The sequence below is a fragment of the Embiotoca jacksoni genome, unplaced genomic scaffold (assembly GCF_022577435.1).
Source record: "Embiotoca jacksoni isolate LCO1_2020_lvr unplaced genomic scaffold, fEmbJac1.0.p SCAF_15, whole genome shotgun sequence".
Classification (NCBI taxonomy): domain Eukaryota; kingdom Metazoa; phylum Chordata; class Actinopteri; family Embiotocidae; genus Embiotoca; species Embiotoca jacksoni.
This window is the reverse complement of record NW_027185285.1, coordinates 9,416,965-9,439,578: the sequence shown is the minus strand read 5'-3', so window position 1 is coordinate 9,439,578 and position 22,614 is coordinate 9,416,965. Positions and strand designations below refer to the sequence as shown.

The following is a 22,614-nucleotide window of genomic DNA, read 5'->3' as shown; positions in this document are numbered from 1 at the left end:
CAACAGACTTTATCACCAACAGGAGATCAAGCATGATGCATCTCCTCTCCAAAACCCCCAAACTTTTGGCAGACTTTGTACATTCAAAATTACTATTATTTTGAAACTTTGCTTTAAAAACTGAAGCATCCCATCAACTAGGGTGACGCGCCTGACTAAATGCAGAGCGTCACATTTTCTCACACGGTTTACGATGGCTGCAGACTCTTGAGAAACTTTCACAGAAGAAAAGAAGCAGAGGTTGCGGCCTTTAATAGGGTCGTGTCTGTTCCAGCACATTAACCTTGATAAACCTTGTGATAAAGAAAGCAAAGGCAGAGCTATTCTTCTCATGAACTCTCTCTCTCTCTCAACATGCTGTCAGGCTGCACTACAGCTGACGTGTATCACTCCTCCTCCCAACTCATCTCTGGGCCACCGACCCCATCCTGGAATACAACTTGGGCCATATTAGTCCTATGCTATGCTTCTCAGCTGGCTCCAACCTTCCTCCTCTGCCTTCAGTCTGCCTGCTCTCAATCCCAACACCCCCCCCTCTCCCTCTTCTGTTTATCCAGTCTTTTCAGGGTCGCATTCCTCCCATTCTCCCCCTTTATCAGGGAGAGACAGCTAGCAAAGGCATTCCACAAATATCTGGGCTCTATTCTTCCAGCACCACCACCCCCGCCACCACCCTTACATCTTTCTCAGACCATTTCCTTCCTGCTTTTGCCCTCCACTTATTCCCATTCATCAGCATGTCAAGTGTTCCTTTAGCGGTCTCACTCGGGAGACATCATCAGCATCGCTTTGCACCGAGCTGCTTGGATCGAACAAACCCATAACCCATAAGTTCCCATAAAACTCACTTGATCATTACTCGCTCCGCTACATTCGGACCAGTTGACCTCATGCAGAGCTGCATCTGAGCCATCACCGATTATAATCCCCGTGCCTTTGTTGTTTGGCCAAAACAAGAAGAGAAATAAAACAGGCTGAACACACCCAAAGCTCTGGTTTGCTTTAACCTCGCTATGTTTCAAAAGGTGCGGGGAGACATGCTGGCCACCATTAAAAGTAACTCAAACGCGTCTAACAAATAGACACCATCTGTTGCTGCAGTTGAATGGCTTAAGCATGTATTCTTTGCCCAGGCATTTATATCAGTAAATGTAAATCAAACGGCTGCAGTTCAAAGATGTTTTATATTTGAAAAAAAAAAAAAAAACTGCTGCAACTAGCATTTTTTTTCATCCAAAAATTGATCTGCCGATTAATTTGATTATTTGTTGTATCTATAAAATACTAATAAAACACTGTAAAAAAAAACAACAACCAGAGTCACACTTAATGTGACTTCCTCAAATTGCTTTATTTTTGTGCAATCATGAGGTCAAAGCACAAACATATTGGGTTTACCATCATTTAAAACAGAGAATCGACTAAACCGCAGAGATGAAAAGACAAGAGACCAGTTTGTTGATGTCTGCGACTCATGCTTGACACAGATAAGTCAGTGACACACTTCTAACTATCTCTCCAGAGAGGAACGAGGACTAAAATTACTCAAAGTGCTTTTCCAGTTTGACGAGTGCTTCTATATTGAAAGTAGAGAAGAGGAGGGATATCGGCCAATTTTAGACCTTGAACTTTCCTTGTGAAGCTTCAAAGTGAAAGTAACATACGGATGTTGATTTGACTTTGAGATATAACGGTGTGCATTAACGCTCCTCAAACAGCCACCCCTCACTTCAGCTTCACGGCTCGGGTTCTTGCAGCCTCGCTGCCAAGTCCACTATAATCCTGTCAGAATCGAGGTTTCCCCGATTCCCCGTTGCGACAGAGCAACACTCGACTGTGAAATCACTCACTATCTATTCTGCCGAGACTCTTTTACAATGAGATTAGCCGGTCTAGATATCTTGCAACAAGGATTACTCATTAACTGAATACATGGCGGGAGGTAGGGCACACAGTCACGCTGAAACTAAACCTTGGCAAAAATCTCTGAATTTTATGGGACCTGACTGAGATACCATTAAAGGATTATATTCTTAAAAATGCCCTAATGAAAACTGAGTTAGCTCTATCCCGTCAAAGGAGCAGCGCTCGCAAGAGGAAGAGGCACCAGAAAACAAATAACATGAGGAAGGGAACAAAGGCCGGTTTCTAAAAGTGGATCAGATACCAAAATGTGGTTATAAACAGAGGAAGTAAGGCAGAGGACAGGACTTTGAAAGACGTGGAGGAGGAACGAGGAGGGGAAAGGAAAACGGAAGAGCTTGCACACGCCGTCCTCCTCAGTCCCCTTTTACAAAAGCAGGTCAGACTTTATTAAGCTGAAGGCCATCCATCCATCAGACTTCTTCTCATTCCTTTCCACCTCACTGATTCTCCCCGAGTTACAGTAAAAACCAGGAGTCGTGACAACCTCCACCGCAGCTCGACCATGTACAGTCAAACCGTCCTGAACCCATACACCAGCTGTGCTGTGTTGATGCCCCATTGGCAGAACTATTAATGGAACGACAGCAAAGTCAATAACCGCTGCACTCCCACCGACTGCATCCCGTCGCAGCACCGCAGCCGGCGCCGAGCCTGCTCATCCTGAGCCCTCGTCCTCGTGCTGTGGATATTGTTGTTCACTGTTGACACACTTGACTGCTCGACTTCAAGCGCTTATGTTACCCGGCCCAACAAACACTCGAGTCTGTTTGTGGTGCACAAGACTCTTCTTGGCTTTACCACTTCCATCCCCCTCACTGTCTGATGATCTACTGAGAGACACAGAGAGACAGAGAGACAGAACCAGAGAACGAGAGAGAGGGAGAATGAGAGAGAGAAACAGAGAGCAAGAGAGAGAGAGAGAGAGAGAGAGAGAGAGAAAGGAAGAATTGAGAAAGAGAGAGAGAGGCGGAGGCTGTTAAGGTACGGAGTCAGTCAAAATTCATTATGGGCTCATACGTCGACTCTCTCCACTTCTTCCTCCTCCTCCTCCTCTGGAAGTGGGAAGGGTGGGGCAAGGAGAAGAGAGGGGAAGAAAGAGGAAATGACAAACCAAGAAAACTATTTTGCCATTTGTGGAACTTGTTGTGTGTGTGTGTGTGTGTGTGTGTGTGTGTGTGTGTGTGTGTGTGTGTGTGTGTGTGTGTGTGTGTGTGTGTGTGTGTGAGAGAGGCTTTCAAGGCGGAGAAACAGTGGTGTTTTCTTGAGCACATGCTGAGCTGCTCTAAAAAGGACAGAGAAGTAAATTAAGCCTTTGGTGGAAAATAACCTCAACGCATGACAGATCTACATCACTTTCCACATTACTTTTCACATTCCTGCCCCGACCAGGATCCAATTTCACCGCACTGTAAGCCGGCCGCTGCCATCTACCACTTGCAACTCGAGGCCCTTTCTAAGGCTGCGTCTCAAGTCGCATATCTCCATTATTACACTAGCGTGTAGTAGACGGTGCAAGGTAGTCCGCTTACTTGTGTAGTACGTGAATTTTGACAGGGGTAGTGTTTTTCATATCATTAACTACCATTTTGCACTTACGGTAAATAACTATCATTTGTATCCTCAACCCTAAACTGCAGCCCGGCAGATACTGGATTTTTTTTTTTTTTTTTTTTTTTAGGGCCAATGCGGATACTGATATTAGGAAGTTAAAAATATTCTGATATCGACATATCAACTGAAATGAGGTTATCATACACGTTTGACAGGTTAATGAAAAACGTGACATCAGTGCATTGAAACGGTAAACTTCACTGGGAATTTAACAATTACACAGAACTATGAATTAAATCATTTTGTTCTGCATGTGTCGGACAACATCTTCGCTGATTCCGATACGGCCAATACCGTCAGATAAAAAAAAAATGGATTGATCATTCGAAAAAAAGGCGTCGGTCTCATCATTTTCGGGGGTCAGAGAACAAACTCCATGTCTATGATTCATCCATCTTGTTCCACCATTGAACGCACTGACCGGTTATATGACCAAAGAGCGCAGATACTGCACAGCACCAGTTTTCCCTTTAATGGAAACAGTCCAACAGTATTGATCACGAGATAATAGACAGCAAGTTACGCAACTCTTAACAGACAGTGAAAGAATGCAGACGGGAGTTAAGATCCACATTTCTGTTTGTCAGCAGTAATTTTTTCTTAGAGGAATGATTCAGTGAAGTCTTTTTCTGACAGACCCAGTGAAGGAAATCTTTTGCACTTGTGTTCATAATATTCATCCCGTGTTCCCATCCTCTTCAGTCTATCACCAGACAGCCTTCCTGACTTCCCCTTTGCGGTTTGTTTTTTTTAGCCTTCTCATCTCCGCTTGGGGCACTCCCTTTAAGTTTCTCAGACAGCACAAAGCTGTCCCATTTCAAACAATCATCTCATCAAACAATGTGTCCACGGGCCCTCAGAGAGCCACATGCCAGTTTGACAACCGGCACATCTGGTATGCAGAGCGATTAGGAATAACACGGGAGTATAAAGGTCCAACAGGAGCAGGAAGGCAGACCGATAATTACGCAGCATGTTTCAAAGTTCAGAGAGCAAAAAGGAGTTCAAAATGTCTGCGGTAAATGAGTTTCGCAATCTCCAAAGTATTAAACACTTCTCCACGCAGTCACACACCCAACCACGGACAAAGTCTATTTAAGCCACATACAGAAGTCTAACGGCGCGTAACGACAGATTAGACGTCTTTTCTGTTTAGGAGTTTTTATGTCGTCTCTCGTGCAGCTTTACTTTAACCCGCAACACTAAATAATCAAATGCATGGTTTCAAACTTTCAAAAACATTCCTTCAGGAAATGTATTTAGTTCAGTGGAAAGTGCTTCCTTTTACCAAAACCTTAACAGAAAAGAAAGTGGGATCTTTAAAGTGGCCCTTCAGAGGAAGCGAGACTGCAGCTCAGTCATCTCTAATCAAGCATTACCTCACAATTAATGTCACAAAACAGAAAGCAGCACTATCTACTGCGCCATAAGCAAACAGCAGAGAGGTATGGTCAAGATCTGTCCTTCAAGATCATAAATCTCAACAAGTCCTTTCTTTAAGGCAGGGTGCAGTCATTTCCTGCTATTGTTCAGCTCTATTGAAACCCTACAGGTGTGTGCTGGGAGTAAAAGGACGAGGGGGGCGGGGTGGGGGGGGGGGGGTCAAAAAAAAAACACAAGCAGAGGAAAACGGACAGAGGAGGGAAAACAAAGCAGAACGTAGTGGAGTGGGAGCAGAAGTCACAGATGGAGACGGCATGGAAATGTGAGAAATAAAAGGCGGCGAAAGGAAAAGGAAACCCACCAAGATTACTACTGCAAATGTACCCGCGAGGCCCGTCAGTTCAAGCACTCTGCTAATTATGCCGTTCGTGCCGACCAGAAGACGCATGCTTGGGCAGGACCATAATAGAAGAGGCATTCAAGAAAAAGTAGCCATTTGAATGTCTTGAATTAAAGGGCTTTAGTCAGCATTAGTGATATACTGCACAACGTAGCACACAAACATGCAGCATGCGTGCAGGTTAAAGAGTCTGAAATCAAAACAGGCGTTATGGCTGTTCCTGAATACACAAAATTAATGTCAACCATTGTTGAGCAGCAGTGTAACTACGTGATCGTCTCCGCCATGGTTCGTGAAGTAACGTAGCGTCTTTGCTCTGAAGGGCATGAATGAATCTCAGCTGACAAATAGAGTAGGATTCACACAAAAAAACTAAAAAAAAACTGTCTGTCTCTTGTTAGTTCTTTACTATTTTCCCTACATTGTATATTGATTAGGCAAGGGTTACAACTATTGTTTTCTGCAATTATCTAATTATTTTCTTAATGTTTAAAGCTGGTATTTAAGCCTTTATTAATAAATATCCCTTCACAATGCTTCAAAGCCCAGCTGACTTTTTCAATGAGCTCATTTTGTCTGATCAAAAAGGTCCAAATCCTAAAGTTCTTCCATTTATTGTCATAAAGACAATGGAAACCAGCTCATAATTCATTTTTTTTTCCAAGCAGGAATAAGACATGTTTTTTGCATCTTCGTTCACCAAAACAAGAACAAAAATTAATCAAAAATGACTAATGTATGGGTTAACAATTTCAGCTCCACAATACAGTTCTTTTTCTGAGCTTTTCCAAACCATTTTAGTACAAGGGATTACTGGAGCAATAGATGAAATTAGAAGGTCACATACTGACAAAAAAAATTGGAAACGCTTCACAGGTTTAAATAAGGACACCAAAACTTCAAAACAGAGGACAACTGTGGGTTGCAATGTGCCGACCAGCGTCATGCTGCCCTCTCCGCCGTGGACTCTCATTTGCACTGAAGGAAAAAAGGGGCCTGCCAGTAATCTGCCTCAGCCGGGACAACCACCCTTCAATGAAATCTAAACATCCACAGGCATGTTCGCCCAGAGTGAACAGCCTCGCACACCATCACCCCGTTCACATTTTGAGATGTCTGCATTTAATTTTGCCTTGCCTACAGTACATAACCCTCCCGGGGGGCTTCAAGTGTGGCCATTGCTGACAGAGGAGTGAAGGAATGTAACGATCTCTGCGGGGGGGGGGGGGCTTTACAAAAGCACCAAAACCGGCAATAAGTGAGAAGGACTGGCCTCAAGAGAAACTATTGCACAACGCATTTTGGACTTATCTGACAAAATGACTCAAAGGCAATAACAGGATATGTCATACTACATGTCACCTGATGTGACCCGGAGAGGGCTTGCAATTTACTGATATGATTACTCTGCTATATGACACTGTCTGCATTTCATCTGAAGAAACTTCCTCCTGATAAAAGTAATAGAAGAGATACACACAGGCTATTATACCACACACAGAAACAGCTACTGTACTTTGTACTTCAGCATGATGTGCCTGATCATTTCTGTGCCCGAGTATCAAAACATTATTACCTGGTAAGCTCACACTGTGGTATTAATAGCTTCTTGGCAGGAGACGGCCGACTTGAAACGTGTGGTTATAACTATTAAAAAAAAAAGGTGAGAACGAAAAGGTGCCGCGCTCCTTCCATAGGATACCGCTAACACTCGGTACAATAAAAAAGCAGGTTTGGGCGGAGGAATGCCTGAGCTGGACACGCTTCGATGCCCAGACCTAAAGCTGAGTTCATGCACATTCTTTTTTTTTCCTTTCTTTTTTTTTTTTTCCCCAAACACTGAGCCTCCCTGCCTGCCATACTCCAAATGACCAGGGAGTGTAGGCGGACGGCAGTCTGTTTGCTTCTTTGAGTGCAAACACAATGATGTGCCATCTTACAGAGCAAACACACATTGCACTGACAAAGAGGCACAACATTTAATAGATGCACCACGACACCGGCACGATTAGGCCAGATGATTGTGACAGATTGCTACAGATCTTAGGAAAATCTGCATCAAATATGTTGCCGCAGCATGTATTTTTGATCAATTATGTGCTGAGTGAATAAAGATTCGTATGGCCTGGACCTGATGGGGAAAAAAAAAATGCATTAATCAGAAGGCAGTTTTGTTTGACGCCTTTGCTGTTCCACATTTCCACCTCCAAACACACAGTTCGCCAGAAACCCTTAACATCTACAAACTCAATGCCCTTGATAAATTCCAAGGCTCCGAGATTATAGAGTATTTTATGTTTTACAAGTCATAAAGCCCTCGGAGGCAAATATGAGATTTGTATCATTGGGTTACATTAATAAAAATGTGCACAACTTGGCTTGATATTAATCTCGTAAATTCTCTTGAGCTGTGGAAACTCATGCTGCCCTGTTAATGCTCATCACATCGGGCTGCACTGTAATTAGAGGACAAACCTAAAGTACTGCAGGAACCCCTCTGGATAAAAACATGGTTCTGTAACAGCCAGAGTATTTATCCCAACGCTCATCTACCTCAACATAAATCATCTCTTCCGATTAGACCAGATGTTATACATGGACAATCTTCAGTGTCCACACAGGGTTTCTAAGCACAGGGAATCATTTTATTTAGGAAAAACCTCCTTCATAAATCAGCCATTTAACATACCATCCTGCAAGACTTCACGAAGAAAGCCAACACTTTGAAGTGTTACCTCCTCTCCTTCATGTCTCTCAGTTACAACACCGGCTTCTGTTTCCAAGTGATAGAACGTAACCAAGTACATTTACTCAAGTACTGTGCTATAGTGCAGTTTTGAGGTACTTGTATTTAATTCGACCTTATACTTCCACTCCACGAACTGTTGAACTTTCGGGGTCACATTTCAGATGCCTTTGAGTTGTTAACAGCTCCACCAAATAAGAGATTTTTTTTTCCCCTTTAACCTTTTCATATGGTTTCATTTCAACAAATGTTCCAATGAGGTAATATCTTACTAAAACTCAAGGATGAATAACAAGTCCAAAAACTGAAAACAGATTTGTGAATCGGAACTTTGTTTTGTCTTCTTTCCCCTCCCAGTAATCATCTGACGACCCCATACATTTTTCTGCTGTCCCTGGATATAAAACTGCACATAAATTAGTTCAAACTAGCGCCACCTGCAGCAGCTACAATCTGATGCTTCCAAATTAAATATACAATGATATCACATATGATAATATATCAGCCAGAGGGACCCAACCAGTAGGTACTTGTACCGTTACACTCATTTTGGTGTTAATACTTCTGTGCTTTTACTTTATCTTGTACTGGAATATTTTCATATTGCTATATAGCTACTGAAGTAATGGCTACGAATACTTTTTCCACCACTGCTGATATCTAAAGTGATAATGGATCTTAAGTTTAAATCAAACTAATTTAAACCTATAAAATTATTTTTTAAATGGCATATTACCAAATAAATACCGGCGGCATACATGAAAATAATAATAATAATAAAAAACGTCCACATCATCCCAACTCATATGACTTCCGACACACCAACTAATTTCTTCCACCTACAACAACTGACCGAGATAATCAGTTTTTATTAGTGAATTCAATCAGATTGAAATTCCTGTTCTGGCAGCTGGAGGGGAAAAGAAAGAAAGGCAAGAGACGTGCAGATGGTTCAGTTGGGCTGAAACTGGGCAGCGTCGGAAAAGCTGCTCCGGGTTTTTTTTTTTTTTTTTTTTTTTAGTCCACCGGTGAACCAGTGACGTCATGTTGCCAGCCAGACATATTAATGGCCACACACAGCGTCTGTTTCTGACCGCTGCACACCGAAAAGTTCAACCGTGAACTAAAAAAAAAATAAATAAAAAAAAAAATCACACACCGAGTCGGGTGTCCTTTGTAGCCCGAGTTCACTCTTCTTCCTCCACCTCCAACCCCACCGCAGCTCCTACTCTTCCCCCGGATTTTTCTGCAACTCATTCAACCGAATCACTTCCTGCCGATGCCGCTACGGCTTTTTTTTTTTAGCTCCTCGCCAGCTTGCCACACAAAGCCGGAGCCGTACTTGGCGACCTGTATCTCTCACACGGGGCACACTAGTCCGCGTATTCAAGTTGGGGTAGTAACGCGCGTGTTAAAAGCGCTGTAAAGTAAAGAAAAAAAATAAATAAATAAGAAAAAAAAAGAAAAAAAAGAAAGCCTCGGGTTAAATCTGTGAAGCAGGTCCCACTCCAACCCTGCGCGTGGAGAGCCAGCCGTGCACTGGCCCCCGTGCTTCCTGGTTCAGTGACGGGCGCACTGAATGACTTGCAGAGAGCATGGCAGACAAAAGTAGTCAAGTTTAAAACATTACCTGCTTCTTTTTTTTTTTTGGGAGGGGGTGCAGGACGCCTTTCAGAGGGTGGCTAACAACAACCGAGTGGCTCAGTCCGCGTCGCCGTGGGTCAAACTTCTTTTCCTGTCGACAGCAGCTGCGTAAAGAGTTCAGGCTAAACTACAGCGCTCGCTTCCTCCCCCTCTCTCAGTCACCCACTCTTTCTATCTGTTTTTTTTTCTCTCTCTCTCTCTTCCCCCCTTCTTCCTTCAGCCCTCCCTCTTCCACTGGCTGCTCACTAGTTCGCGTAATTTTACTCAGAGGAGCGTACTGCGCAGCCCGCCGGAGCCAGGGTGCGGTCCAGAGAGAGGCGGGTCCCGGCCCGCATGTAGCCGCCCCTCCGGCCAATAGCAGACGTCCTTTGATAAGCCACACAATTTGGACCAATTAGATTCTGCCAAAGCCGTGCACGGGATGGAAGGGAGACGGCGACTGGACCGGGCAAAGAGCATTGAAAAAAAAAAAGGAACTTGCAAGGGTGGAGAGAGAGAGAGGAGGGAGGAGATGGGATACCAATAAAGCTGTGTTTAACGAGTGAGGTATGTGCATGCTAAGGGTTTTTATGACCATATAAGTACCTGTCACTCTCAGGATGAACTGCATCATCCAGGATCTCCCTTCATGTGTCAGCAGAGTCCAGTCTGACCACTGTCTGCTTTGAAAACAAGTCTCAGAGGTGGCTTCAGCTGTGATATGCTGTGTGGCTGCCAAATGTCAGACAGATCCCTCACACACTGACTTGTCTGGACAATTCTTCACTGCTACTCATATCACTAATGTGGTTATGTTATGTCGAAGACTTTCACTCTGCAGACAAAGGAGTCTTTTTGTAAACAGAAAATCTGGCAGTGGTTGACTCACTTGAAACTGTACACCTTCCTCTGTGTGCTTGTATAAAGAAGACATAGTTGTTATATTAATAGTGTAGCACACTATTTATACAATAAAGCTGTTTTCTGACCCTTTATAGGTGTCAGAGGTCAGCAGCAGAAAAGGGGCCAATAAAGCTCATAAAGATTTAGTGTCTGGCCTGAGGAGACTTCGATACTGAGGGCCTTAAACTTGTCACTATTAGAAGTGAATAATTTCACCGCACTGTCCCCTTTTAGGGAATTAAAGTATTTCAACAATTTATCTTTGCTTGCTTGAGTTTTTAAGTAAAAAAAAAAAAAAAAGTTAATTTGTTATTCGTATGGAGATGTATATAAAATGTTGAATTAAGGATGGATGAGTTTAAAATCATCGACTTTGCTCCAGATTAATACAACTCAGATTCATGTAGATATGTTTGATCAACATATGTTAAATATCCTGATATCAATTTTTAAAACTCCATTTGCACCATTCAGGGTGTTCTGTCAGTGCTCTTGTTCTTTAATTTCCATTTACTGATGTGCAGTTGATTCACCTCTCAGATAAGCTCTGATTGATAGATAAACAGGTAAGTCTACATTCATGAACAGACACGTTAACGCCACGTGGGAACCGCCGCTGGTGATGATTTAATTCCCGTAAGGAAAGAAAACACTTGTTCAGCCTTCAAATCACTCCTGACATTTGTTTTCTTTTGCTCTTTCATAAGAAATTACTCGTCTCTGTGAAAAAAAAACGAAGAAAGAAAATAGGGAGAGATAAAACATGTTTATAGCTAATATCAAATACAAAAGAATAAATGGAGTTTGGCATTGGTAGAAAAATGAAGGGGAAGGGGGACAGTGTGAATAAATGATCCCCCAAAAAAGGGACAAGTGACATGATGGATGTAGTGATGACAACTCTGCAGTGCCAAAGTCTATAACCTTGTTTACTTCAAATACTCCCCTCGGATTCAGATTAGGTAATATCAGCCTGGTCTGCTGAGTGGAACTGAAGGCACAGAGCCAACACACATGCCACAACCAGCGAGGAGACATTAGCAATGGAAAACAAATATCAGTGTATATGTCAGTGTGAAACATTGATTAAAATCTGCAGTCGGTTTTGATCGGCAACACAAACTCTTAGTGAATAGGGTAATTCAAAAATAATATCCACATCAAAGGTCAGGTGTGGCTTCTGAACCCTTCACTGCAATTCATAGAGAACAAGTTAGCAGGCATGCAGAGAGGTCCAAACAGTAACTAGAAGTAAGGGAGAAAGTGAGTATCCTGGCTGGGTCTACAAACACTCTGACTGTATGCTTCTATGTCACTGTCAGTCAACTGGTCCCTAACCCTGACTGTAATCCTCATACCAGGTAGCAACCAATCACAGGTGGTTGGCCCTAGTTATCACCTCCAGCAAGGCTTGACTGAATGGCCAAAATAGACAGCTAATTATTAAAGAAAACAAACATTCAAATTTAGATAGTTAGATATAAAAGCAACTGAAACATGGTAGATAGCTAACGAATGATGAACAGTTCAAATAGTAAGTTAAAAGTATCAGACAAATGTTTGAAATAGCTGAAAGCAACAGATAAGCAGCTGAAATAGCTATAAAAATAACGAATAGTTACATTTAGCCAAAGACAAATGACACATGGTTGGATAAGTGATTGAAATAGGTAACTAGCAGACTGGTAACAGTAATAGTTACCTCGTGGTTGGATCAGTGGCAGAACAGATGCAAACTTCACCAAATCAACCTTAACATCAACTGTTAACTGTATAAAAAATATTGTAACACCACCTGTTTTTTTTATTATTATTAATACCATTAGATAACATCCAGCGCAAAAGCCAATGTACCAGCGTGGAACATGACTGCTGTGGTGTAATGAACAGGTACATGAGTTTATCTGACAGAGCAGTGTATAAAAAACAACAGACTGGTAACCATTGATGTGTACATGTACTTCTACTCTGACAAGCAAAAGCTTTACCTCTCACTATTTTGTCATTCCTTCTTCTCTGAGGAAGTAATACCTGACGGTGAAACGAAACAAATGATGACCTACATTGTCATCGCACTGCACAAAAGGCAACTGTTATGCCTGTTTGTCCTCAGAAGTCGCCTTATGTTACAACAGGGCCGGAGGAATGGCTGACATCCTCCGACAAACATAGGAAAGTCACATTTTCAGTACAATGTGTGATTTATGTTCACGACGTGTCATTATGAGAGGAATGTGTCCATAGGTTTAGCAGCTGGGCATCACATGTATGGAGGAGAGAGAAACATTGACCATTCAGCATGCCTTCCTGGAAAAATCAATAAAGCTCACACTCTCGCCCTCTCTGGGATGGATGGGAAATATCCCAAATTTCAGCTGAAGGGTCAAAGGTCGCCCGTTACTTGAGCAGGACCAGATGCCGAGAGAGGAGAAGGGAGCAGCGAGGTGGAGAAATAGGGGCAGAGAAAGAGAGGACTTCTTACACAGAAAAAAATATTAAAATGAACAAATTGGAAAAATAATCAAAAAAATAAAAATAAAAAAATAAAAAGTTCTGATGCGATAAAAACATGAAAAGCTTCAAAACAAGCAGAAGAAGACACAGGGAGAAATGTGGGATTAAAACGCAGGCATGAATTACCAAATATGGACACTCTTGACCTCACTATCTCACTCCCTCGTTCCCTCCCTCCCTCTTTTTCCCTCAGTTGGTTGTAATAGCAGCAGGGTGTGTCTATAATTCAGGGTGCATAAAGCCATTATATCATCCAGTCAGAAAGAAAGGGACCCATTCAGCGACAGCATCTTAAAAGGGTGGCATGTTAACTCTCTGACCACTCTCGCTGTGTAATTACTTGTGTGAGTTCATGTGTTCACGCAGGCGCGTCTTGGTGAGAATATATACATGTGTGTCTGTTCCCTCATGCATGACACGCGCGCGCGCGCGCGCGCACACACACACACACACACACACACACACACACACACACACACACACACACACACACACACACACACACACACACACACACACACACACACACACACACACACACACACACACACACACACACACACACACACACACACGAGTGTCTTTTAATAATGAAGCTCAGATCTGACCTAGATCTTCTGGCTGCCAACTCACCTGACAAACACTGAACAGTTTTGTTCATCATTTCCCTGTCATGTTTACACTGTGTAACTACACAACCTGCTACAGGTCAGACAGCCTCTTATGATAAAGCAACATGTTTGTTTGTGTGCACCTAAAATGCCATAACGAATCATCAAGAGCCACTCCAGCTGTTAGGATAATGCAGCAATGAGTGTTATCAGAGTGTCCTTTTGTCTGCTCTCTTCCGCCTCCTTTCCTCAGTAATCAGTACACAGGAAGGGGTGATAGGACACATGTTGACTCACAAACCTAAGGAATGTGGAGTAAAGGGAAAGCACCCAACAGCTTTCCCTCCTTTGTTGAGATGTCTACCTACTTGACAACATCTCTAATGCATGCTAAGTCAATATGATACCACGAGCATACATGGGAAAAAAGATGGGAGTGATATAAACAGCAACACTGGCTGCTTTGTCTGCCAGTGTGCTTCGTTGGTATTTGTCTGGAACAGAGCAGAGACCTAACAAGGTGGAGAGCAGCATGTGTTGAACATATAAATACAGCTATGTATTTACTACAAACACTGAAGGCTGGGAGGCTGTGCCAGATCTGGGTGTTGTTGCAGAGGTGCTCTCTCTCTCTCTCTTTCTTTCTCTCACACACATACATGTGTGCACCTCCAACAAACACATACACAAGCATTAAGCATTTGGCCCAGTGACATGAACAGATTAGGTCTGTGAGAGGGAGGCAGGCAAACTGGGACAGACTCATGAGAAGAATTCTAGCAACTCTAGCCTCTCTCTTGTTCAGCAGCAGCAGCAGCCACTGGCTTCCCCTGTCTTTTTTTTTGCCTTATATGGTCACAAGAGTGGTTGAGTAAGAGAGAGAGAGACAGCAGGGAGAGCGAGGGTGGAGGTGTGGTCTATTGTTTTTGGCAGAAAGGGTGTAGGGTTACTGCTCTTGAACCTTTGGTGCCTGTCATCGTCATCTCTTCAGTCAACTCTTTCCTCTGTCTGATAGCAGAGACAAAGAGGATGAGCAGGAGGCATATGGTGTGTCATATGCTGTGTGTGTGTATGTGTGTGTGTGTGGGGGGGGGGGGGGGTGGAGGCTGTGTGTGTGTAGGAGAGCAGACCAATTCATGTGTGTGAATCTTCAGGCCTTGAGAACAGCCTATTAAGATACAACAAACAAACAGAGGATGAGAGATCATTCACAAAGGTGCTGGCATGCAGTCCCAGACATCTCTAAACTATGCAGGAATGCCTTTCAGCCAGCTCATAACAATGTGTACATCTGGGCCACTTACTGGCACCTGGTTATGTCATACCAGTGGAATTTCCCCCCTTTTGAAAAAACCCACTGGGTGCCTGCCTCTGGCTGCTACTGAGCAACTCTCTAGGCGTCATTTGCGATGATCTAATCCAAGCCAGGACCACAAAAAGTGCAGATGCACGTGACAAATGATGCACCCTTAATAAGTAGTCTGAAGGCCCCTCACTGTGATTCTGTCAGCTTCGGGCTCTGTAATGACATGCCAGGATGGGGAGGGAGGCAGGCTGGGGTGGGAATGTTTTTTTCAGTTTGGGTGGTGAGAGAAGAGTTGTTGATGAAAACATGGTGTGGTGGGAGGGGGGGGCTCTCTGACAGCAGGTGATCTCCTGTCTGCTTCAGCCTCATTTTACCTCATTCAGTTTCTGGCAGACGATGACACAGAAATACTTTACCAGAGTTAAAAACTAGAGAAAGCCACATCCTATTCGAAAAAGGCAGAAGTTACACTTGTATAGCGTTTTTTTTGTTTTATTCCGTAGGGAAACCTTTTTCATGTCTGGCCAGTAAATAAAATAGACTATAGAAAAAAAAAAAAGATGTGTGTGAAGAAAGAATCCCTGCATGAAAAGTGAATATATGCAATCACTTGTAGGTCAACTTTTTTATTTCCTCATTCCTTATCAGTGCTCTGCTGCCTTGTCTAGCTATTCGTCTATTAATTATTCACCACATCCAATGATAACACACGAATTTATTACTTTCCATTTTATGAATTGGGACCACGGCAGCACAGCAAATGACAGTGGAGAGAGACAGGTAGATGGTTTTGAAACTGGATAGAGCGGGATAAACTTAAGACCAGCGGCTGTCCACTGAGTGCTGCAGGGTCAGAGTCCGTCCGCCTTGCAGTACATGCTGACACCAACTCTAACAGAAGAGAGAAAGGAGGCCTTGTGGTTTGTCCAGGTGTAAGAGCGAAGACAAGTAAAGGTGAAAATTAAAGAGACAGACTAGAAGGTAGACACTGTTGATTGGAGGGGAGGAAAGAAGAGAAGTAATTTAGAGAGAAGCCATAAGTGGAGGGGGGCAGGGGGATCCTGATGAGAGGGTTGAAACAGCATGAGTAACACCTACATGTTCAGGCAGAAGGCAGAGAGATGGGGGGTGGGGGGGCATACAACACTGATAACTGGACAGCAGTGGAAAGTAACATTGAGTCAGAGGTACTTGTATTTTAGTTGAATGTTTCCCTTTGATGCTACTTTATACTTTCAGTCCACTATATTTATTTAACAGATTTAGTTACTTTCCAGAAGATTTGTCACAGTGGTTCTTTAAAACAAAACAAAAAAGAAGAAAAAAAACACATTAAAGATTAAACGAGTGTTTGTCTTCTGACATCTTGCAAAAATCAATGTGTAGTCAGGGTCACGTCAGAAGTCAATGAATTAACAGCTCCACCAAACAGTGATTTTTTTTTTTCCCCTCTAAACTTCTCACCAATGAAACCATTCATTTCAATAAGTGTTCAAATGATCTAATATCTAGATGTATAGTACAATTTAAAATATATATATAAATATACATGTATATATATATATACTTGTAATGGAGTATTTTTACACCGATGTATCCTATTTGTATTTTTACTTCAGTAAAGCATTTGAATACTTCTTCCGCCACTGGAAATGGAAAAAATTGAGAGCTACTTTGAGTTCACATCCCTGGTGAGGAAACTTAACTCAGTATACTAAAACTTAGTCCTCTTTAAGTTCAACAGTCATACAAATATTGATCTGGAGCTGACAGTATATCTGCAAAAAGGCAGGGAAGGTACATAACTTAACGATTGCATCAGAGTCATGAGGGACCAAAAAAAAAAAAAAAAAGCTCCAAACCATGTCTCTTTCCCAAACCACAGACAAAAGCACAATTCAAATACAGAACATCTTTTGACTCCTTTATTACTTCACTTGGTCATGTTTCTGGTACATAGAGTTCAGTTCAGTAATAAACTAAATTAAACTCGTATTTGCAATTCCCACTTGACTTCAGTTTCACAGTCCGGATCCAGAGAAACACACACATACACACAGAAACAAACAAACACACCCACACACATCTTTCTTTCTCACATTATTAGGCATAGTGGTGTAAAATGACCATGCGTGGCTTTGCGATGTTAGACAAACACCACCCTCGTGTGGACAAAAGCAGGAACTACAGGTAACACTGTCACAAACCTCATTCAGTATAGTCAAGGCTTTAAGTTAAATCTTCTCCACAGCTAAAACTATAGATGTTCATCCCTCATGTTATACAATACAGCGTTTATTTTCCATTCTACATACTTTTACCCCGAACTCTTACACACAAGCTGAGCTGAGTAGTAGGAATAGGTTCGCGGGGCTGTCACATTATTAAAGAAAAATGGAACCGCTGCAAAATGGATCCCAGCATGAACTGAATGTTTAATGGTGGCACACACCCATCACTAGACAAAGGAAACAAGAGGGAGACAGAAGCATTAAAGCACAGCTCAAGCAGTGAGTCTAGGGATGGGTGTGAGCTTTTGAGAGTTTGCCAGCTGGCAAGGTTTTGTTTGTTGAATGGTGATTGCTAAACAGGCTCAAAATGGCAGCCATGTGCTGCTGAAGGTGCCAGAATTGTAGAAAACAGCACCAGGATGGTGGTGGATGGCGGGAGGTGGGGACAGCTGGCTTATTGTCCAATGACTTTGCTGACAAATGAGTCCAGCTCATCATCATCTTTAATCCCCACAAAATGGTCGACGACGTCCCCTCCCCGAATGGCGATGACCGTCGGGACAGCAGACACCTGGAGACATTAGACAGTGCTAATAATACTTTGACGTAACAACATGTCATACATCAAATAACATCATATGCCTTTAGGAAAGCTTCATTCACAGCAAATAACAAGCATTATTCAGAATATATTAACTTAATGTCAGTAATGCCACAAAATGTCATTAACTAGGTCTCACCCCATATTCGATGGCCAAATCTGTGTGATCATCTATGTCAACTTTTGCCATGGCAACGCGGCCTTTCTGTTTTGCAACAGCCTTCTCCAACCGAGGACCGAGGATCTTACAGGGACCGCACCATCTGTAAAAAACAAACAAAACAGAGCCTGTGTCAATGTGGTCATTCACAAAAAGACGGCATTATGGACTATGACTAGAACAATGGCTGATATTTTAACATGGAGCCAATTTCTTTAAGTGCATGTTATTATTTATTGAACTTTGAATAACTGATAACCTAGAATGATAATTAGTATTTGTAAAAAGTAGAACTTTTCAGAAAGAGGAAAATATAAAATACTAAAAACAATACACCTATTTGCCTGTTCACACCTGGCATTGACATTCATCCTGGATGATCCGATCAAAAGTGGGACAGTTCAAAGTACAGGTGTGAGAATACCCAGTACGCTTTGAGATCTGATCTGCTCAGACCACATTCGGAGGTGATCTGGGACACATATGGCTACCTTCTTGTGCCAATGTGAAGGAAAATGCGTCTCAGGGCTGAAGGGCCGCCTACTCAACTGATGTCCTCTGAATAAGCAATAGAAATATCCAATAGAACAAATATCCAGCAGGATTCTGCTGAATGCAGCTGAACTGTACAAAAAGTAGGACAGATTTCCTTCAAACTGAACTGGTAGCTTTGAAGCAGGCTTAAAATATAGCCTGTCTACCTGATGCATTATTCTTTTTAAGGTTTCCGTCTGTAATTTCTGACATAAATCAGATCCACTGCTGTGGAAGAGCCCCGCAGCCTCACGCAATTAATTTATCTGCTGCAGCGCAGAGCCCGACCCTCTCAAACCTGCTGGAATAATTACAGTAAACAACCTGAGATTGATTGGGTCACGCCTGACGGTTCAGGTATGGAATTACAAGCTTTAGTGTTCACACATTTACAAATGTAGAATACGGCGTATTGAAATGAGGATGGAGTGAGCTAGAGTCCCTCATTTTGTTAAATGCCTGTTGCTTTGAGTCCTTTCTGATTTATGTGACGTACATGTTTATTTAGCATTTTGCAACTGGGAGGTTAAATCTGATCACAAGTGGTCAATCGAGACGCATATAGAGACGCATTCTAATTCCAGGCGGGAACAGACGTACGCAGAGCTGTCCACTTGTGATCGGATCACCCCGGATACATTTCAATGCCTGGTGTGAACTGACACACATAAGCAGGAAAATCACAGGTGCCATTGACAACATGAAGGGTCTGTTCTATTCAAAGACATGGCTCACTGGGACAGTAAGTTGTGACAGCATGCACAAAACCAGCTCTTCATTCAGTTAATACTGTTTTTTCACAGCAGGCTTTTTGACTTGTCATAGCAGGAAAAGCTCACATGTAATTATAAACGTGCTGATTAGATGAATTCAATTGAATCAGAATCAGAATTACTGGCAAATAAGTTTCCATATAGCGTGAAACACCAAGAAGTTAAAAGTATGAGAGAAAAGCAAGTGGTATATAAATACGATTTAATGATAAACAAAAATATATATACTAGTGCAAACATTAAAAAAAACAAAAAAAACACAAAAAACCCCACATATAACTGCATTAATGTAACGCTCTATATTAGATGTGATGAGTTCATTGATGTGCAAAATAAGATAATAGATGTTAGTTTGATATCTATTCTCATGGCGTCAATGATCATTTATATATATATGTGTGTGTGTGTGTATGTGTGTGTGTGTATGTATATGTATGTACAGTATATATATATGCCTTTGTGGGCTTAAACTGGTGTGTGTCTTGTGTAATCTCCATGGGAGATCTCCAGTTTGGTCAATTCCTCCCTCCCCGAATGTCACGTCAAACAAAATGTCTGCTGCGAAAAGGTCTCTCGCATGTCAACTAATGTAAAAGCTATGCAGCGGAAGACCTCCTTGCAGGACACAGAATACTGTGGCTCTCTTTCAGTAGCTGTTGACTTGAGAGTTTAAGCCCCATAGTCAGCTGTGTGAGTCACAAGTCATTTAAAGGGACAGAGCAGCTGTGAAACAGGATCTTCCTCAAGGTCAGCGCATGGACCAAACAGTCTGTGTAGTTAGCCTGAATATCATAATATTTTGTGGTTCAAAACTACATCTACACAGCAGTCTGGAGCCCTGACACCAAGGTGGCCAGCATAAGAAGGAGTCGGGATTCAAAAAGAAACAGATTGGAAACAAAGATAAGTCCTAACACTCATGATCCTTGTTTTCAAATTCAAAGAGTTACTTGCTTTTCTTTCATTTTACATTTTAGAAACACTAGAATCACAAGCGTCATTGAATTGGTCAGAGAGAGCCGTTGGCTGTCTACAACCATCGCTCCCTGAAGTACTCACTGTGCGTGGAAGTCGACTAACACGGGCAGTTCATTGTTGATGACCCTCTCTGTGAAGTCCTCGTTGTCCTGAACATTGAAGGAGACTTCCCGACGGGAGGTGCGAGGAAGGGCGCGAGGCAGAGTGCGCGATGGGGACAGGAAGGAGACCCGGGTTGTGGCGGACTGCAGGGAGGTGGAGAAGGACGAGGAGGAGGCAACGGTGGCAGTGGACCTCGGGAGGCAGCGGATATCTTTGACAGAGAGCGTCCAGACTCTGCGTACAAGCAGCCTGTGAGCCATCTGTGCCAAAAAAAAAAAACACACAAGAGAACAGGAAATAAATGTTAATTAACAAAATTCATTTTAAGCCTGTTTGACACCGGTTGAAGCAAAAGCAGAGGAACTGCACAATGCTTTACTGTACTCGGAGAGGACACTTATGTAAGGCCAGCATGTTTACAGCCATTCTTATGCAGGATTGTTTTATATGTCTGTTTATTGCACACTGAAGAGCTGAAGTTACAACCGGAGTCAAATTCCTTGTATGTGTTAACATACCTGGCCATTAAAGCTGATTCTGATTCTGAGCGTTTTCCTTTATGATTTATGTGTGTAGCTGAAGCACAGAAAAGTTTTTTTTTTACTAGATTCTCCAATGAGTGTAAAGTTATAGTAGCTAACATTTCCAAGCTTGGAAATCACTAATAAATCTTCTAAAAACTGCAAGAGACCTTATCTGATTGAAAGCAAAAATGATCTTGAATCCACTTTAACCCCTGATTGTATTGCAGGAGTGGTTGGTGGCAGGTATGAGACATGAGCAGGGACAAATGAATTAGTGGATTTAAAAAAACAAAAACAATAAAAAGACTTTAATAACAACAAGTCACTTTTATTACGTTTCTATCAAAAAAACAAAACAAATACATGACCAGTTCCAGCGTGTCAAATGTTGATATTTTGCATTTGGGTTTATACACTAATGAAAACACAATTATGGGTGTCATGGTCCAATCGATCCCTCTGAATGCTACAAGCTGGACCTTTAAATTGGAGAAGTAACCGACCTCTAACCACTGACAACATCTTGAAAATCTGTTTTCCTTCCGTTACAGTGGTTGAATGACAAATTCAGGCCTCGGTCAGGTCAGTCATGGAGATCTTCAGTATTTAAAAAAAACATTTCCACAACAATCTCATCACATTTACAAGTTTGCACACTTGCATATAAAGACAGTGTTCATGTTTATATTTCATTACATTTATGGCGGATTGTTTTCATCGTACATAATTAGTTTTACTTCTCGCATTTACTTTCTCTTGTTCCACATTATATTCATATATATATATATTCACAATCCCTGGATAGGTGGCTGCTGTCTGTATCGCAAATGTTTTACCCACAGTCTTTAAATAAGGAGTTTTGCCGTGCTGATTTAAAGACTTGTCAAACCAACACTGAGTGAGTATTTCAGTAATCAGTGATGTGAAGTTAATGAAAGAGTTTAAAGCAGCAGGTTTCTCTCGACACCGCCGCGTTGCTCTGCTTTTGTAATAAACACTTCTTTAACAACGACTCATCTATCCCCTCCAAACTGTTTCCTCAGCTTCTCGTGTTGTGTTTGTTGTTTATTTACCGACAGCTCGCCTCCTCCATTAATCTACGTTACGTATGACTTTGCCCTCTTCGTCCTCCTCCTCCTCCTCCTCCTCCTAACATTTACCCTCAGTCGCCTCCTCTCGTTGTGAAACACACAAATACCATTAACCGGGTCGTCACTCACACCCGGCACCGTTTCATTTTAAAAACAACACCGGTCATTTTCAAGACTTACCTTGCTCGTTGCGTTAGCGTTGATCTTAGCCTCGAGGACCAATGAAGTACTTCCGCCTTGGTGAAAAAAAAAAAGGGACCGTGCACATTTTGATCTCCTCTTGTAGCGGCAGCGCTGTGAGTAGCGCCCTCTACTGGCCCGATTGGGAAGCGCAGGGCGGTCCGGTTAATAAAGGCGATGCAACAGGACGGAAAGTAGGCTGCATTTACTGAAGTACTTCTTCACCCAGGTACAATTTTGAGGTAATTTACTTGAAAATTTGCATTTGATGCTAATTTATACTTTCGCACCCTAAATTTCAGAGGGGAAATTTGTACTTTCTACTCTACTACATTTAGGATATTTGAAAGCTTTAAAGATTTGACATAAATCGTTTTCAAAATACAACACATTGTCAAAGATTAAACCAGCGGTTTC

At 42.3% G+C, this 22,614-nt stretch overlaps 2 protein-coding genes across 3 annotated transcripts in view; both read right to left on the bottom strand.

The window, feature by feature from the left end:
• Nucleotides 1-9,991, bottom strand: part of LOC138198158 (myosin-9-like) — a 31,538-nt gene extending 21,547 nt beyond the window's left edge. For both annotated transcript variants that reach the window (XM_069149389.1, XM_069149390.1), the window contains exon 1: nt 9,697-9,991. The gene's annotated coding sequence lies outside the window, so the exon portion shown is untranslated. The remainder of the gene's footprint in view (nt 1-9,696) is intronic.
• A 7,622-nt stretch (nt 9,992-17,613) lies between these two features.
• Nucleotides 17,614-22,273, bottom strand: txn2 (thioredoxin 2). The gene is made up of 4 exons (XM_069149388.1): nt 22,198-22,273; nt 20,382-20,662; nt 17,995-18,118; nt 17,614-17,825 (listed from the first exon to the last, which is right to left on the bottom strand). The coding sequence occupies exons 2-4, from the start codon at nt 20,660-20,662 to the stop codon at nt 17,709-17,711; spliced, it is 522 nt and encodes a 173-aa protein (XP_069005489.1). The 5' UTR covers nt 22,198-22,273; the 3' UTR covers nt 17,614-17,708.
• Nucleotides 22,274-22,614: the final 341 nt, after the last annotated feature.

Bases quoted from the DNA above. Each gene is read 5' to 3' on its own strand.
- txn2 (XM_069149388.1), bottom strand. From the start codon at position 20,662: ATGGCTCACAGGCTGCTTGTACGCAGAGTCTGGACGCTCTCTGTCAAA. The intron at 18,119-20,381 runs GTGAGTACTTCA...TGTTTTTTACAG, and splicing joins TTAGTCGACTTCCACGCACA to ATGGTGCGGTCCCTGTAAGA. The intron at 17,826-17,994 runs GTGAGACCTAGT...TAATGTCTCCAG, and splicing joins ATTTGGCCATCGAATATGGG to GTGTCTGCTGTCCCGACGGT.